At 38.3% G+C, this 18981-nt stretch overlaps 1 protein-coding gene and 1 pseudogene across 3 annotated transcripts in view; both read left to right on the top strand.

Annotated features, from left to right (window-relative positions):
* The window catches only part of ENOPH1 (enolase-phosphatase 1), a 156292-nt gene that overhangs the window by 76878 nt on the left and 60433 nt on the right, over positions 1-18981 (top strand). Inside the window, exon 6 of one of the 3 annotated variants that reach the window (XM_077143026.1) lies at positions 9315-10625. The exons of 1 other annotated variant lie outside the window; for it this stretch is intronic. In XM_077143026.1, coding sequence (XP_076999141.1) covers positions 9315-9454 — 140 coding nt within the window. In that variant the 3' untranslated portion in view covers positions 9455-10625. Of the gene's footprint in view, positions 1-9314; positions 10626-18981 lie in introns of those variants that run through there. One more of the 3 variants, XM_077143024.1, reaches the window with a different exon arrangement.
* On the top strand, positions 12-9303 carry LOC143668316 (zinc finger protein 248 pseudogene; annotated as a pseudogene).

Below are 18981 nucleotides of genomic sequence, written 5' to 3'. Positions count from 1 at the left end.
TGAGTAATCTGACTTCTTATTATGCATATTCCAGGATAAGAATTGAGATTGATGCTATAAACACATTGCCTCTTTAAAGAAAGATTCTGTGGGGATCCTTGAAAAATTAAACAATTTTATAAAAAGAAACAGTGACTCTCCTGACCCACCTCCCTCTCCATTTACCAGTCCTTGGAGGCTGCATGTAGAGAATTTCACTGGAAATACTTGACAGTTTTCATTTTTATTATTCTCATTTTAACTCCTTATCCATGGTTCCCACCCTTTACTCTACACACACACACACACACACACACTAATAAAATGGGAACATAAAATAAGGCTTTAGGCCTTGGGATCATTGTGGGAAATGTGTGCAGGCAAGAGTTATGTGGGTAGGTAGATAAGGACAATGAAGTTAGAATAGAACTGCATCAAGTGCATTTAACAGTAGTGAGATCGGGTACACATGTTCAGAAAACAAAAAAAAGAAGAACAATGTAAAGTTTGAGCAATTTTGCCTGTCATTCCAGTTGATGAGCGTCTTCTCACAATCAATAGGAGCCTCATCTCTGCCATTCCCTCAAATGGTCCTAGTTCCCCCAGGAGATCTTCTTGGTTTGAATCTCAGGGCTCACTGCAGAGATTTCAGCTGTTTAAAGATTTACATTTTTTTTACCCAGTAAAAAAAGTTTAAAAACTTTACATTAGTATACTCAGTTTTACTTTAAAGGGTTGAATACACAAAACAATATATAGTATACTTTATTGGCAATTTAAGTGATTTACAAGTTTTGATTAAATGTAACCCCGATATCTGTAAGAATATGAGTCCTCTAAGGAGTTACAGAAGGAAATGGTAGTGCATAAGGAATCAGGGAGCAGCTGGCAAGGAGGCAGAGAGTGCTGGGGGTAAGGCGGGTAGAGCTCTACTGTTCTTACCTGAAAGCCCCTGGTTGGTGAGTCTCCCAAACTATTCTACCTGGCCCTTGTCATCTGCATTTGCATGGTCACTCTCCTTGGTTAGTGCATCTGCCAGTGAACCTACTTTTGTTGTATTTATACTTTCACCTGTATTCAAAGGCAGTTCTACATAATTGTTTTTTTTCCATATCCCCTTGGATTATAAATTTCTTTGGAGCTGAAATCACACCTTCCATTTACCATTAAAACAGGGTCTTTGCATGCTATGTGGCTGATCTTGACAAACTGCCTATGAGAACAGGCTGGAGAAGAGCAGATGGAGGGGAAGGACAGATGGAGGGGAGGGGGACACTCTGTTCCATGTGAATCCCAGGCCCCTTGGAGGCAGCTTCAGCAGTCTGGATGATGAGATACCTTCGTGTTTGTTGTCATAGAAGTAGAGTCACTTTTGCTCATTAGGACTTTCTGAAATAGAGTCCCAAGAAAAAGAGACAGCTGGTAAACATCTTTTCTGAGGTGGTGCTTGTAAGTTATTTATTTTCTCTGCTGCTGACTCTTGAGCTTTTGATCTGTTGTGTTAGGTAAGAATTAATAGGTATATAAGCAGATACTAATTTGCAAAACTGTTTTTTAAACATTGTAACCAGGAGGTGGGGGCAGGGGTGGGCAAAATGACAGACCTGGGACTCAGTTTCCCTGCCTGGAAGAACAGGACCACCATCACGCTCCCCACTTTGGGTTGTTGTGGGCCTTATGCCTTGTGAGCTGCTGTGGTGTTTGTTTATTATGTATGCCTCGCATGGCCCTCTGGAAGGGTTTTCCTAAGACCTTCCAGAACGCTGCTGCTGCTGGAGCGTGGGTAAGTAATGACCCCCTCCAGTTTCAATTTCCTCATTTATAAAATGGATATTGGCCCTTTCCTGGCTCTAACATTCCCACATCCCAAGTTACCATTTGGTTTCCCATTTATTATGTATTCATTTGTTGTTTGTTGTGTATAGTCCTGACAGTGTGCTGAAGCCATCGAAAATTGTGTGACATTTGAAGGTTTGGGACAAGTTTAAGAAGAGAAAACCTAAATTGGTAATAAATCAATAAGAAACAAATGTTTGCATTCACTCAGACTCAGTCACATCTAAGCTCAACATATATTGAAGTCAGACATGGACACCTCTACCTTCTCCAGGAAGAGCAGAAAATGAAGATATGCCAGGAACAAGTTTCATTCAAGAATGTGTATGTGGACTTCACCCAGGAAGAGTGGTATCTACTGGACCTGGCTTAGAAGATCCTGTACAGAGATGTGATCCTGGAAAATTACAGTCATCTCATCTCAGAAGGTTATTGCATTACTAAGTCAGAGGTGGTTTTCAAGATAGAGCAAGAAGAACCCTGGGTATTAGAGGAGGGTTTCCCAAGCCAGCGCTACTCAGAATACTGGAAAGTTGATGACCTGATAGAGAACAACTAGGAGAATCTAGTTGAACATTTTTGGCAATTTGTGTTCACCAATAACAAAATATTAAGTATAGAGAGTGGTAATAGAGTAGGGAAAGATTTCAATCTGGGCATTCACCCTGTTCCTTTGAGAAATATTTCAGACTTAATTATAAGTAACAATTATTGAAGAAAGAAGACCTGATGAGTTTAATATATGTGAGAAATTGCTCCTTGATATTAGGCATGAGAAAATTCCTACTGGAGAGAAATCTTACAAATATAATCACAGAAGAAATGCTCCTCAATCATAGCAGGGTTCTTAGCCAATTTTTGACTGATTTTTTTAGTGTAATGAAAATGGGAAAGGGTTCTGTAAGGAAGCAATCTGTTTTAAAAATAAGAGATCTCAGATAGGAGAGATTTTCTCTAAATATAATGAATGTGGAAGAGCCTTCATCCCAAATTTAAAGTACAGTAAATCTCAGAGAACTCATTTGGAAATGGAGCCATATGAGTACAATATTTGTCAGAAGCCTTCTGTATGAATTTAAGATTTAGACATCACAGACCTCTTACAGGAGTAAATCCTTAGAATATAATGAATATGGGGAAATCTGTGACAGTTCAACTTTCATTATCCACCAGGGAACTTGCTCAAGAAAGATTTACCATGAATATGGAGTAAGTGACAAAAGTTGGGAAAAGTCAACCCACTTTAAACATCAGATAGTATACTTGGGGGGAAGACCCTATAAGTACAATGAAAATGGGAATAATTTCAGCAAAAATCACATCTTACCCAACTTCAGAGAAGTCACTCAGGAAAAAGAACTTTGAAATCTCTGTAGGGTTAGGATTAGGATTAATGTGGGGAAATATTTTGAGAGAAGTCAAACCTCACCCAACATCAGAAAACACACACAGGAGAGAAATTCTATGAATGTACTCAATGTGGGAAATCCTTTTGCCAAAAACCACACCTTAGGAACCACCACAAATGTAGGTACAGGTAAAACCCTGTGAATGTAAATGATGTGGAAAAGCTTTCTGTGTGAAGTCAGACCTCACTGAACATCAGAGAACCCACATGGGGGAAAAATCCTATGAATGTAATGCGTGTCGGAAATCCCCCCGCCACAGGTCAGCCCTAACTGCATCAAAGAATGCACACAGGAGAGAAACCCTTTATATGTAATGAATGTGGGAAATCCATCTATGTGAAGTCAAACCTCATTGTACGTCAAAGAACTCACACAGGAGAAACCATATAAATGTAATGAATGTGGAAAAACCTGTGAAAAATCAACCCCCACCAAACATCAGAGAATTCATGCAGAAGAGAAACCCTATGAATGTAGTGTATGTGGGAAAACCTTTAGCCAGACGTGAGTGCTAACTAAGCAGAAGGTTGAATTCACATAAGGTTGAAAGCCTTTTCAATATCCTGAATGTTCAGAATCCTTCTTCTATCTGTCATATTTGTTGCGCAGTTAAAAAAAAATGGAATTAGAGAAACCCAAAGAATGCCACAAATTACTAAGAAACAACTAATTGTACTTCAGATAATTGGTACTAAGATGAAATCTTATAACTGTCATGAATATGTGAAAGCTTTCAAGAAAAATTAAAAACTTTTCATCAGAAAAAAAAAAAACTAACCAGCATAAATCTTCCAGTCATCAGAAGTTATAATTTTTTCCAGGGAAAGGGAGGTAGAATAGGCTTAATTTTACTTCACATAATAGTAGACATTCAGTAAATATTAATATCTGTTACATTTCAGTCCTTGATGAATCTACACTGGAATTTTTTATCTAGATAGATGGCAGTGATTCATGACCATTTGTTATCTTGAGTTTTGAAAACTCAGGAGATTTAGTAGGAATTAACATGGCTTAGTTCAGCTTCAAAGTCCAAGGCTTTTACAGATTGTCAGCTCATTGTTTCTGCATCCTGGAAAGCTTTACATTCACATAGCTGACTGCTCTGAAGGAGAGAGACAGGTAGACACATGGACACTCTGCTTCCAGGTTCATTGTGTAACAAGGTAGCCAAGCCGCAGGAGATGTGCCATCAACGAGCACTAGCCTTAGCCACGTCACCTGGTCTCTACTTTGAACTGTAAATGTACTTGTATTAGTTAGGGTTCTCTAGAGAAACAGAATCAACAGGGAACACTTGCAAATATAAAATTTATAAAAGTGTCTCACGTGACCGCAGGAACGCAGAGTCCAGAATCCACAGGGCAAGCTGTGAAGCCGATGACTCCGATGGAGGGTCTGGATGAACTCTGCAGGAGAGGCTCACCAGCCGAAGCAGGAATGGGGCCTGTCTCCTCTGAGTCCTCCTTAATAGGCTTCCCGTGATTAGATTTAGCATCACTAATTGTAGAAGACACTCCCTTTGGCTGATTACAAATGGAATCAGCTGTGGATGCAGCTGACGTGATCATGACCTAATCCTATGAAATGTCCTCATTGCAACAGACAGGCCAGTACTTGCCCAATCAGATAAACAGCTACCACAACTTGGCCAAGTTGACACATGTCCCTAACCATGACAGTACTGTAAACAATTGTCTCTCGTATTGCTGTCCAGAACCTTTTATTTGTTCAAAGGTATGATTATACGCTCCTCCTTGAATGGCTTTTAGGGTCTTAGAGTGCTGAGGTGGAGAGGTTGCTATGTAGGATAGGGATGTGCTGACAGTTTCTGTGAGGAATGGTAATTTGAAGACCTTCAATTTTGCTATGTCTCTTTTGGAAAGGAAATATGCCTTGCTCTGGCTAGTTTAACCAGTTTAATCTGTAAGTTTCTTTTCTTGAATCATTTCACAGAAAGGATGCTGTTAGAGATAAAAATCTGGTATGTTAATTTCTGTAGCACTTTGGACATTAAATCTCTGTAGGGTAAGGATTAGGAATCTGTTTTGTAATTGTAGCTCCCGACAGGGTCTGCCTTTCTTGAGCATTCTGGGACTGAGTGTGCTTGGTTCAGCCTGTGATGCCCAGACTTTTACTCTATCCCTAACCTTTGGTTACCATAAATAATTGCAACCTCTGCCTAAGACCAGTTACAATTTCTTTATAATACTTTCTAGCCACATTTGTTTTGTAGTTGCCATCATAGTACACATACAATTTCAGGTATTTTTCTTTTCACTCTCTTTAGATTGCAGTCCCAGAAATTATTCGTGACTTTGAAGAATAGAGACACGTCCCTAAGTTGACCTTAAAATGGAATTGGCAGCATGTCCCTCCCTTGGGCACATCTACATTAGGCTCTCTAATGTGTACTCTCTCTCCTTCAAACTTTACTACTTATTCCAACTGGTCCTCTCATCTCTAAATTATTTTAATTTCGAGACTAATGAACCTGGTTTGGGACTCAGCTGGCACAACTGCCAGCAGGACACCAGTTACATATTCTGGCGAGCCTGGCAGGAGTGATTTCAAAAGATCTCAGGAGAGCAGCATCTTCCACTTGGGGTCAGAAGCCACTGGGAACCTGTCATTCATGTGGAGAGTCTGCGGAGGCAAGAGTGCCCTTAAAGAATAAAGAACCCTGAGGATGGAGAGAGCCTCCAGAGCCCTGTTCACGATATAAGAAGGCAAGACACTGGACCCAAGGGTGTCGAGCCCCCAAGGGAGAGTGAGCCCTTCCAAAAGCCCTGTTGGCTGCCCCTGACCAGGACAGAAAGGGTCTAGGGCCAATGGCTCCCTGTATCTTGCCAAAGAGCAAAATCGTGTAGCCCCAAGTGTCTCTAGACATGGTGGAATACATCTAAACAGGACCTGCCCATTTGAGACATGTGTTTAGAACAGATAATTACTAAAGGTGGCATCCTGGGCACCAAAATTGCTGATTCAGCTGCACACTGGCTGTCCACATTCAAGTGTGACCAGGACATCATTATATGGCAATATAAATAAACAGGGGGACAAAGCAGCTCTAAGTGGGGCAAAGCATACTTTTTGCTTTACCCTGAAGGCTATTGTATTCACATTTCTCACCATTGCAAGCTATAAACCTAGAGCCCTCCTGTTCCTATGCTTAGGGACTTATGCAGAAAAGGTGGCAAAAGGATTGTAGGAGTGGCAGAATGGGGCATGGAATGAGGTGGATTGTAACATAATGTTTTCCAGTATCCTTCACCCCTTCCAACATTGTCAGCAATTATGCACATTTCTACATGTACTCTCAACTCTGAAAATATAAAAAATTCATCCCTCAACCTCTCTTTAGGATTAGAGGGGCATAACTCTTTAGGGTGGGATTAAAGCAGGATAAAATAGGACAACTGTAAGTCCCTGGTTCCCTATTCACTCTGAAAGAGTTAACAGATAATTGTTAAGTCCCTTGTTTCTTCTCTAGCTGCAAAGGAACTAATACAGAACTGCAAACTTCAGCTGCAAATTTCCTGGGACAAAAAATTTGTGAAAGCCAAAAAACCTCCCCAAACCACTGATATCCTCCCAAACCATAAAAGCTTGTAACATTCTGGGCCCAAATCAAACTCTTAGTTAATGATAAGAAGCATAGGGTTACAAAGATTGTTAACCATTTGCCCACAGACAAATTTTAGGTATGTGACAACAAAGCTAGCTATCTCCTCTAGAACAAAGAAGACACCTAGTATTCAAAGGTTATTATGGAAATCTGCTGCCAACAATACTTTCCTATAAAAGTTAGCACACTTCCCTCAGTTGTGTTCCTCCTTGGCTGTGTCTGTATTAACCTCTTTAACTTGTACTCTCTCTCTTTTTCTCCTTAATAAACTTTACTACTTATTCCTACAAAAAAAAAAAAACATAGAAAGAAAGAAATTGGCTCCCTTTGGAGTCTTTCAGGAGGTTTTATTCTTTCCCTTCATCTTCTACTAGTCTTACACCTGGTTAGGATTAGGTTAGGCAGGAGGGCCAGAAATGGGGTCATCTGTAGCTGGGACGGGGTTAGGCAGCCAGCTGTCTGCCTTGCTTTTTTTCTATGACCTCTCATCCTGTGTTTTGGCACCATGTGTCTAGACCTCCATTGTCAAGGGAAAACAGAAGACACAATATACAAATGAATGGTCATGGCTGAGTTCCAATAACAATTTTTTTCAATCTACTCAATTTATTTTAGCATTTGTTCCCCCTATTATTTATTTATTTTTAATCCGTATGTTTTATCATCTGTCCATAAGATAAATAAAAGGAGCATCAGACACAAGGTTTTCACAATCACACAGTCACTTTGCAAAAGCTATATCATTATACAATTATCTTCAAGAAACATGGCTACTGGAACAGAGCTCTACAGTTTCAGGCACTTCCCTCTAGCCTCTCTAATACACCTTAAACTAAAAAGGGGATATCTATATAATGTGTAAGAATAACGCCCAGGATAATCTCTTGACTCTTTGAAATCTCTCAGCCAATAAAAAAAATTTATTAATTTTTAAATTTTTAAAAAAATATAACAACAAACACAAACATTCTTAACTTATGATCATTCCATTCTATATATATAATCAGTAATTCACACTATCATCACATAGTTGCATATTCATCATCATGATCATTTCTTAGAGCATTTGCATCAATTCAGAAAAAGAAATAAAAAGGAAACAAAAAAATTCATACTTACCATCCCCCCTACCCCTCCCTTTCATTGATCACTAACATTTCAATCTAAATTTATTTTAACATTTGTTCCCCCTATTATTTATTTTTATTCCATATGTTTTACTCATCTGTTAATAAGGTAGATAAAAGGAACATCAGACACAAGGTTTTCACAATCACACAGTCACATTGTGAAAGCTATATTATCATACAATCATCTTCAAGAAACATGTCAGCCAGTAAAATTTTATTTACACAAACAGATGTCTTTTGCCATGGTTTGCCAACCTTTGCTCTAAATCAGACCATGGAATCCGACTGACACGTGTCAAATTTTAGATCTACCACTTGGTAGCTCTCAGTTTCCACATATGTGGTTTGGGTATTTTTATCCTACCTCAGGGTTGTTGTAACAATTGATGAGAATTGCAGCTCCATGAAGTGAGCCTTGTTTTGCTCAGTATTATATCTCCAGTCCTAGAGTAGTACCTGTCACATTGTAGGTGCTAAATGAATATGTTATTAGCTATTATCATACAAATGGAAACACAGTAGAGAGGAATGTAAACCAAAGGATATTAGAGATATCCCCTGCAATACCTAGCTTAACTAGTTTCATTTGACTAGTCTTACTTTTAATTCTACCCCACCACATGGTCACTGATTTTAAGGCATGCACAGTCTAAGAAGAGTTAAGGCAACAGGTACTAATATATCAAATTATGTCATAAATAGAGGTAAACTCAGGGTATTAAGGAAGCACACTGGATGCTCTAAGACAGATGTTAGTGGTTCTGGAAGACATGATATTTCATGTCTGAATTTTGAAAAGTAGAAATTTGCCTGACAAAAAAGATGGGCAGTCTAGGCAGGGAGTCTCTCATATGTGGGGTCTGGAGATGAGAACAGGTCCTATTTCACATGCTTTAACCTGATCCTAGGATTCTTTCTGTCCCATATATACTTAATTAGCATTAGCACTGGCAGCATGCCCTGAAGGAAACGTCTCTGCTTTCGGTAGGACTGATGGGAAGGAATGGAAGACAGGATTGGGACGGGACATGGCCCTGTCCTTTCCCATTCATAAGTACTTAATGAAAGCCAGAAGTCTAGTATAGACTGCCATTCTGTCAAGTGTAGTTCATTTGTCAAGTATAGGTATGTATTTTTAAAAAAATGAAAAATTGAAACATATAAAAGGAGAAATAATATTGTCAACCTCTGTTGTGTCCATCATCTACCTTCAGCAGTTATCAAATTGGGGCCAGACTTGTTTCAATCCTTTCCACCTTCCCCTTGATTACTTTGAAGTAATTCTCAGACATCATATTTTAAAGTTTCTGACAAAAACTCTGATTTTCCCAGAGGCCAGTGCTGCTGAGGAAGCGGACGTGCATGTAGCTGTAGTGGTGAGACCTGGCAACGCAGGATTAACCGATGATGAAAAGACTTACTACAGCCTCATCACATCCTTCAATGAACTGTACCTGCCTTCCTCAACCTAGAGAAGGTTTCTCACTGTTTACAGAGTTGTCCCTATAGTCTGGTTTTATTTTAATGGTAAACGAAACTTAAAAACTTAAAAAAAAAATACATATATAGACACACATTATGTATGTGTATGCTCAGAATACCTTCTATGTCAGTGAAAAAAACCTCAATTCAGTGAAATGAAAGCTTATTTAAAGATGTATTATATGTAGAAATTGTTTGAAACCACAACTCTAACCCTTATTAAAGTCAAAGTGTAGTGGATAGAAGAAATTACTAAAACACAGATAAAAAAAAATACAGATCAAATGTGTTAAGTTTATCAGATCATGTACCAAAATGGAAAGCTAATTTTGAGAAGCTACTCAGAAGCCTTGTTATTTTAAAAATAACAAGAAAAAGAATTATTCCTAAAAATAATCTATTGCCCCATTTAATTGTTGACCTAGTTGTCTGAAGATTACAACAGCTGTATTTCACAATATTTGCCTCTCTGTGTTCACAAGACAAAGATATTTGCTTCTGCTCCAAAAGATAGCAAAATTGGGAACAAAAACTCACTTCAATCTTGATCAATCAAGTATTTGTTACTTAGGAAGATACTTACTATTCATCATGGCACCCACAGCAAGCAGTTGCCTTACCAGTGAAAAAGGTGCATTGATATAACAGCTAATATTTGTTAATGTTTAACAAAACAGTCCTAATCCTACAGTTATTAAAGATTTTGTAGTTACCTTTCTAACTACTTAGCACAGTTTGAAGATATATGTTAATTGCTCTATGCTTTAAAAAAAACAAAATAGTTTTACTGAAATCAGTCCATAAAGTCAGTAAGAGCTCTAACATGTAATATTTTCCTCTGAAGAGGATAGGAGAAATATAATAGCATTATTTATCCTTGTTCAATTCTAATGGAATGTCATGTCAATTTCATGTTGTGATTAATAAAAACATTTTCTTCACTTCGTTTTATGTAGTGCCTTGAACTATACTATATCACAAACTGCCATAAGGAAAAGAAAACACTTTGAAGAGAGAATAAAAAATAAGAATTTTCATGTTTGCCTTAATCATGTGAGGAGTGTGTGATGTATATGTATATGTATTTGTGCTTTAATGGAATATCAGTGGAAAATGATGATTATTTTACATGTGTATATAGGGCTAACATAATTGGTTACTTATTTCATCTGGATAGGAAGCATTCAGGATGTGAGTTGGATTTCTTAGATATTTGGAAATCTTATGTTTGAAGGATATAAGATAATGCTTAAAGGTGGCAGTTTTTCTCCTAATTAACCAAGAAAACATGTAATGAATCCTGAAGGAATAATTTTGGAAATGTTTTGAATAAGGAAAGAGAAGAAATCTTACAAATATGAGAAGATGGGTAAAGGAACAATTTTTAAGTTTTATCATCTATTAGCTAGTTAAGAAACTTGAGGTTTTGAAAATATTCAAGAGTAGAAAAAGGGAATTGACTTTAGATGAATCTTAGAAATGGGAGCAATTATGAGTAATGGTAGAACCAAAACTGGCAATAAAAGAATGAACTTCATACAATTCCTGGAAAATCTCATGAGAAGACATTAGGAAAAAGGAGTTTCTTAATGGCAGTAAAGGAGGAATTGAAAAAGAGAGGAAGATTTGAAAGAAAATTATGCACCAGGATTAGGTTAGAAAGGATTTAAGGAATTTAAAGGAGAGTGTTCAGTATCTAGCCAGTAGAGAATTGAAATGGAAAGGCATTTACCATTACGAAAAAAGGGTACCAAAAAAACTGTATAGTTTTTGAGTCATGAGGACTCAAAGTAGATTTGGAAATTAAGAGAAAATTGAAATATTGGATTCAGCTTGTCAAAGTGGGATATGAAAGGAAAGGGAAAATGAGGTCATTGGAATAAATCTTAGATTCTAGGAAAACTATTCACAATGGAATGTGATGGAGAAGGACCTTAGAAAGAACTTGAGAGATAAAGTAAACTAAAGTAAACTGGTCGCTGGGGGTGTGGGGGAGTGAAATGCCTATCTAAGAAAGTAGGTAGTGAGCTAGGAGGTGAGTCCTGATAAATTCATGGCCCTTAATAAGGGAAGAAGGAAAAAACTCACATCTGGAACTTCCAAAAAGGGAACAGCAACATTGAGTTTTCTTAGCATCCTGTTTACAGAGGATAGAAGGACAAAAGTCTTATAAAGTTATGACTCTTTTTTTCCTGTTTGTTATTCAGATCTTCTGCCTCAGTAGTAGTGCTCCTTCCCACAGTATCATTGATCATTGATTTTCAATCTTGGGTCAAAATTCAGTTGCTGTGGGGTTTTGGGTGTATTTTTTTTTTTTTCCCAGATGAGACGCCTCAGACAAAGCTGTTCTCTTATTATTAGCAGCACTTCTAGAGCAGCAGGGCTTCCAGTTTGGCTTTCTGGAAAGCTGGTCTCAGCTGCTAAGCCTCACTGATAAATTGCGTCAAACAAGGTATAGTTGGGAACCACCGGCCTACTGCCAAGGCAGTCTTACATCAGGTGGTGCCCAGCAGATGGTGCTGTTTCTCCAGAGAATTTATCAAGTGCGTGGCTACACCAGATGGTGCTGTAAGAATAGCATTTAGAGAGAAACGAATATGGTTCATTTATCCTTAAAAATCAGTAGCATGATATTGCAAGAGTCAGAGTACTTTGGAAAAAATGGCAATAATCTTGAATAAAATCGAGATAACCCCCCCTTCCCCACATTAAAAAAAAAAGTGATATTTGGATATTTTTTCCAGTGCTGAAAGGGTTTATTTTCATATTTTTCCATTCCCATCAGTGCAAAATTGAATGTAGTATGTGTCAAAGCTATTTTTAATCCTATACCTAAGACCAAATGACCAAACAGTATATTCCTCAATTTAATATTTAAGAATAATTTCTAATTTTTGTTAACATACGTGGAATGACCATCATATCAAAAGTAAAACTCACCCTCCTTGCAGATTTAACCCAAATTCATTCATTCAGGAAATGTTATGCAGTATCTACAATGTACCCTGGTCTGCTACAAGGGAACTAAGTAGTGAATAAGTCCTTCCTTACTCTCAGGGCACCTATAAGCTTGGAGGCACTTATAAAAAGTGAACAACAAAAATCAGATGCCACTAAGTGCTATACAGGGAATAGATGATGGTATTGAGTGACATATATGGGAGCATCTGAGAAAGTGACATCTATTCCAAACAATGAAAGATTAGGTATGTAAGAAACCAGGAAGAAGAGCATTCTAAGCAGATGAAACAGCAAGGCAGAGACTTTGGACAGCTGGGTCTATTTCAGCGGCTGAGAGAAGGCCTGTGGCTGGATGCCATCAGAGAAGTAGGCAGAAGCCAGATCATCTGGGCCTGGGCTTCCCTTTGTTGAAAGTACCCTCCCTCCACCCCAATCATCCAATATTATGCAAACTTTCCAATGTACAGTCAAGTTGAAAGAGCACCTATATACCCACTACCTGATTCTACCATTAACATTTCACTATACTTTGTCATATACCTGTCCATCCTTCTTTCTACTCATTAATCCAACTTTTTTTCTTTTTGTGGATTTGTAACAGTAACTTTTAAATATAATCTTAAACTGTAAGCAAGCTAAAAAATTGTAAAGTAGCCTTAGAATGTAACCTTTAAAACAGCCTTTGAGTATAACCTGAAAGCTGAAAGCAGTCTGTTAGTGGGAGCTCTTGGTCTCACAAAGAGGCAATATGTAAATATAGTGTGCACCCAGACCTAAATAAGTTTTATTGCCCCAGAACTTCCAGATATGAACAAGCTTTTCGTTGGTCTCTAGGCTCAGAGGCACCTTTCCCAGGTGTCTGGATGTCAATCCTGAAGGAAATAGGAGATTACCAAGATAAACTACTAAAATTCTCCAGACCTCTGTTACCTGTTAACTAAGATCATCTTTTTTTGTCTCTTGGCATAAAAGCCAAGTGAGATCCAGCAGTGACACCGCTCAGAAGTACATACTCAGAAGAGCTGAAAGCAGTGACACACATTTGCACACTGATGTTCAAGGCAGCATTATTCACAGTCACCAAAAGATGGAAACAATCCAATGCCCACTCACAGACGAGTGATTAACAAAATGTAGTATATGCATATGATGGAATACTATGCAGCAGTAAGACGAAATGACATCCTGAAGCACATGACAAGATGAATGAGCCTTGAGGACATAAGACTGAGTGAAGTTAGCCAGACATGAAAGGGTAGATACTATATGATTCCACTTTTATGACCGTGGTAAAGGCAAAATCACAGGCTTATAAAATACCAAATACAGGGGATGTAGAGATACAGGAAACAGAGATGGGTGAACGGTTAGCTTAAATGTAAGAGGAATAGATATACGTGAAGGTGGTTCACTTAGTGGGTCTATAAATAATATTACCATATGGAAGGTGGACATGATAGAAAGGGGTTGTATAGACCTGTAACAGAGAAATCAGGATTTAAGGGATGATTTTGATTACTGAATCATTATATGGATATTCCTTTTTGCTGTCTGGTGTATTGGAGTAGACAGAGGGAAATTCCTGAAATCTCTAAATTGTAATCCAGCTGTCTTGATCTTTAATAATGATTTTATAGCCCTTATCTTCTGCCCCATGATTGTAAAAACCTTGTGCCTAACGTTCATTTGCACCCAGTTATCCAGTTTTTCAAGTTTAGAGTCTTGTAATCATTGAATGTAACTCCTAATATTTGTTAATGAAGGGTATCAGGTCTGCCCAGAGCTAACCCACCCCCAGTCTAAAGTTGCTGATACCAGACAATATCTGTCATGCCTGACATGCTCAATAACCAACTCCTGAGACACCCGGGTTTCAAAGAGAGAAAGTTTATTACTACACATGTAGCAGGAGAACAGCCTAAGAGCCCAAGATTTGTCTCCCCAAACAAAGGGGATTCCAATTTTTTAAGGATTCTAACAAGAAGAGATGAGGTCATTTCAAAGAGTAAATTCAAGGCAGAACAGTAAGTTCAAAGCAGAAAAGAAAACATTAACAAAAGTTAACATAAGTTGAAAGGAGCTATCTTATCCTTCAATAGCAGAGCCTAGCACACCAAAAAGGAAACATTGTTAGCATAGGTCAGCATAAGGGCTATTTATCTTTCAGTGGCAGAGCCCAGTGGATATAATTTACAAATGTAAGGGACTGAGGCTAGTTAATGGTTGTTTTCCTTAGCGTTGAGGCTTCTAAGAGACTAACCAGATAGCTGGGTTACAGTTCTCATAGCCACTCAAACACCAGGTAAAAGATGAGGGTTTTTACAAAATCCCTCCAAATTCCCCAAACAGCTTAATTACAGTTCAGGGCTTCTGGGTGCTTTCCTTTGTCTATTCCAAAATCCCCAAAGCAAAAGGAAAATTTATATAATGATTCAGTAATTAAAATCATCCCTTAAATCTAATTTCTTTTTTTTATATTGATATTCTTTTTTTATATTGATATTCTTTTTTTTAAACTTTTTATTAATTAAAAAAAATTAACAAAACGTTAAGAGATCATTCCATTCTACATATACAATCGGTAATTCTTAATATCATCACATAGTTGCATATTCATCATTTCTTAGAACATTTGCATCAATTTAGAAAAAGAAATAAAAAGACAACAGAAAAAGAAATAAAACGATAACAGAGAAAAAAAAGATTATACATACCATACCCCTTACCCCTCGCTTTCATTTACCACTAGCATTTCAAACTAAATTTATTTTAACATTTGTTCCCCTATTATTTATTTTTATTCCATATGTTCTACTCTTCTGCTGATATAGTAGCTAAAAGGAGCATCAGACACAAGGTTTTCACATTCGCAGAGTCTCATTGTGAAAGCTATATCATTGTTCAATCATCATCAAGAAACATGGCTACTGGAACACAGCTCTATATTTTCAGGCAGTTCCCTCCAGCCTCTCCACTACATCTTGAACAACAAGGTGATATCTACTTAATGCATAAGAATAACCTCCAGGATAACCTCTCAACTCTGTTTGGAATCTCTCAGCCATTGACACTTAGTCTCATTTCACTCTTCCCTCTTTGGTCGAGAAGGTTCTCTCAATCCCTTGATGTTAATTCTCAGCTCATTCTAGGGTTTTTCTCAGTCCCTTGATGCTGAATCTCACCTCATTCCAGGATCTCTGTCCCACGTTGCCAGGAAGGTCCACACCCCTGGGAGTCATGTCCCATGCAGAGAGGGGAAGGGTGGTGAGACTGCTCGTCCTGTTGGCTGGAGAGAGAGGCCACATCTGAGCAACAAAAGAGGCTCTCTTGGGGGTGAGTCTTAGGCCTAAATTTTAAGTAGGCTTGACCTATCCTTTGTGGGGTTAAGTTTCATGTGAACAAACCCCAAGCCTGGGGGCTCAGCCTATAGCTTTGGTTGTCCACACTGCTTGTGAGAATATCAAGAATTCAACTTGCGGAAGTTGAATTTCTCCCCACTCTCACCATTTCCCGAAGGGGGCTTGCAAATACTTTTCCAGTCACTGATCAAATCACTCTGGGATTCATCGGGGCATCATTCTGGACAAACCAACAAAATCTCATGTGCTACCTGAGATTCCAAGTACGTATGACAGTCAATCAAACTATCTACATGAGTTATATTAGGAAATGCTCTAGTCAAAATATAAATTTTGTAACAAATAAACATTTTTTGCTTTAGTCTCACACATAAGGTGACATTTTAAAGTATTAATTATCATCTATTTTCAACACCCTGCAATAATGACATTCCTTTGTTCTTCCTCAGGCAAAAACATTTCTTAAATTTGTACATTGTACATTTTGCTATTATTATACACTTTAGGCATTCCTAGATTATACCATCTCGATCTTTACCATCTATCTTTCTTTCTGATTTCATTTATGTCCCCAGTCCTCCTCCCTCTATCATTCTCACATGCAGGTTCATTCAGTGTTTTAACATAATTACATTACTGTTAGGTAGTATTGTGCTGTCCATATCTGAGATTTTATGTTCAATCCTGTTGCACAATCTGTATCCCTTCAGCTCCAGTCACCCAATATCTCACCCTATTTCTATCTCCTGATGGTCTCTGTTACCAAGGAAATATTCTAAGTTTATTCACTAGTGTCAGTTCATATCAGTGAGACCATACAGTATTTGTCCTTTTGTTTCTGGCTTATCACACTTAGCATAATGTCCTTAAGGTCCATTCATGTTGTTACATACTTCATATCTTTATTCTGTCTTACAGCTGCATAATATTCCATCTTATGTAAATGTCACAGTTTGTTTAGTCAACTGTCTGTTGATGGACATTTTGGCTGTTTCCATCACTTGGTAATTGTTAATAATGCTGCTATAAACATGTAAATGTCCATTTGTGTCCTTGGCCTCGTGAACTCTGAGTAGAGACAGCATATACATGGGTCCTGTTTTTTAAACCATTCTGCCAGACTATGTCTTTTGATTGGAGAGTTTAATCCATTAACATTCAGTGTTATTACTGTATGGGTAGTACTTTCTTCTACTATTTTGCCTTCTGGATTTTATATGTCATATCTAATTTTCCTTCCTTTTACCTTTACTCATAGTCTTCCTTTCTACACTCTTCTCCACACCTCTCTCTTCTGTCTTCGTATCTGTCTCTAGTGTTCCCTTTAGTATTTCTTGCAGAGCTGGTCTCTTGGTCACAAATTCTCTCAGTGATTTTTTGTCTGAAAATGTTTTAATTTCTCCCTCATTTTTGAAGGACAATTTTGCTGGATATAGAATTCTTGGTTGGCAGCTTTTCTCTTTTAATAATTTAAATATATTATCCCGCTGTCTTCTCGCCTCCATGGTTTCTGCTGAGAGATCTGCGCATAGTCTTATTGGGCTTCCCTTGTATGTGATGGATTACTTTTCTCTTGCTGCTTTCAAGATCCTCTCTTTCTCTTTGACCTTGGAAATTCTGATTATTAAATGTCTTGGAGTATGTCTATTTGGACCTGTTCTCTTTGGGGTACGCTGCACTTCTTGGATCTGTAATTTTAAGTCTTTCATAAGAGTTGGGAAATTTTCAGTGATAATTTCCTCCATTAGTTTTTCTCCTCCTTTTCCATTCTCTTCTCCTTCTGGGACACCCACAGCACGTATATTCATGCGCTTCATATTGTCTTTCAATTCCCTGAGTCCCTGCTCATATTTTTCCATTTTTTTTCCTATAGTTTCTGTTTCTTGTTGGATTTCAGATGTTCTGTCCTCCGGTTCATTAATCCTATGTTCTGCCTCTCGAAATCTACCATTGTAGGTTCCCATTGTTTTTTTCATCTCTTCTACTGTGTCTTTCATTCCCATAAGTTCTGTGATTTGTTTTTTCAGACTTTCAGTTTCTTCTTTTTGTTCCTTCCTTGCCTTTTTTATATCCTCCCTCAATTCATTGATTTGGTTTTTCATGAGGTTTTCCATGTCTGTTCGTATATTCTGAATTAGTTGTTTCAGCTCCTGTATGTCATTTGAATTGTTGGTTTGTTCCTTTGACTGGGCCATATCTTCAATTTCCTTAGTGTGATTTGTTATTTTTTGCTGGCGTCTAGGCATTTAATTACCTTAATTAGTTTATCCTGGAGATTGCTTTCACTTCTTTTATCTAGGGTTTTCTTGCTGGATGAATTTGTTGTCTATCTGTTCTTTGACATTCTTTTCAGCTTTATCTGAACCTTTAGCTTAAGTTTTGTTTAACAGAGGAGAATTTTTCAGTTCTTGTTTTCTTGTTTCTTGCCCTGCTTGTGTGATACCTTTCCCACACACACACTTAGGAGAGTCTGCTTAGATATTATAGACCTCAGCCAGATTTTCCCAGACCAAACTGGCCTCCTATCAGGAGGAAAGAGTCACCTGCATCGGTTTTCCCTGAGCATGAAACCCAGCAGGTTGAAAGACTTTCCTGTGAAGTCTCTGGACTCTGTTTTTCTTATCCTGCCCAGTATGTGGCGCTTGTCTGACTGCAGGTCCCACCAGCATAAGATGATGCGGTACCTTTAACTTTGGCTGGGGGTTTGTTGGAGACAAAGGAGAGGTTGTAGGCTGGTTTTAATGGCTTCAAATTACCAAGCACTGGTGTCTGAATTCTTTGATGGAGGGATTCCACCTGGGTGGGCCTTCACCCCTTCCCTGGGGAAGGCACAGGCTCCAGATAAGCCCCAAAAAAAGCTCACTTCTGCCTATGCCTGGGGCAGTTGCAGCCTGAAAAGTCCTGCCGCTGTATCCAGAGGCAGTCAAGCCTTTGTAGATACACAGCCACAAAAACCTGTTTCCTTCTTTTTTCCCCCTTTTTCTGTCAGTCCTGCCCCCTTGGTGCCGGGGCGAAAATGAGCAACCTCTTCTTTGATCAGATTCACCTAAGCTGGGGGCCTATTTTTAGTAGTCAGAATTTGTAAATTAGTTCCACAATTGGCGTTTGATTGTGCCCAGTCCCTGCTGCTGGTAAAGTCCTTTCCTTTCCCCTCTGGGAAGCGGCCTGTGGGGGAGGGGCACTGGCCGCTGCAGCTT

The sequence above is a fragment of the Tamandua tetradactyla genome, chromosome 24 (assembly GCF_023851605.1).
Source record: "Tamandua tetradactyla isolate mTamTet1 chromosome 24, mTamTet1.pri, whole genome shotgun sequence".
NCBI lineage: Eukaryota > Metazoa > Chordata > Mammalia > Pilosa > Myrmecophagidae > Tamandua > Tamandua tetradactyla.
The sequence above is the reverse complement of the archived record's forward strand: the minus strand, read 5'-3'. Positions and strand labels throughout refer to the sequence as shown.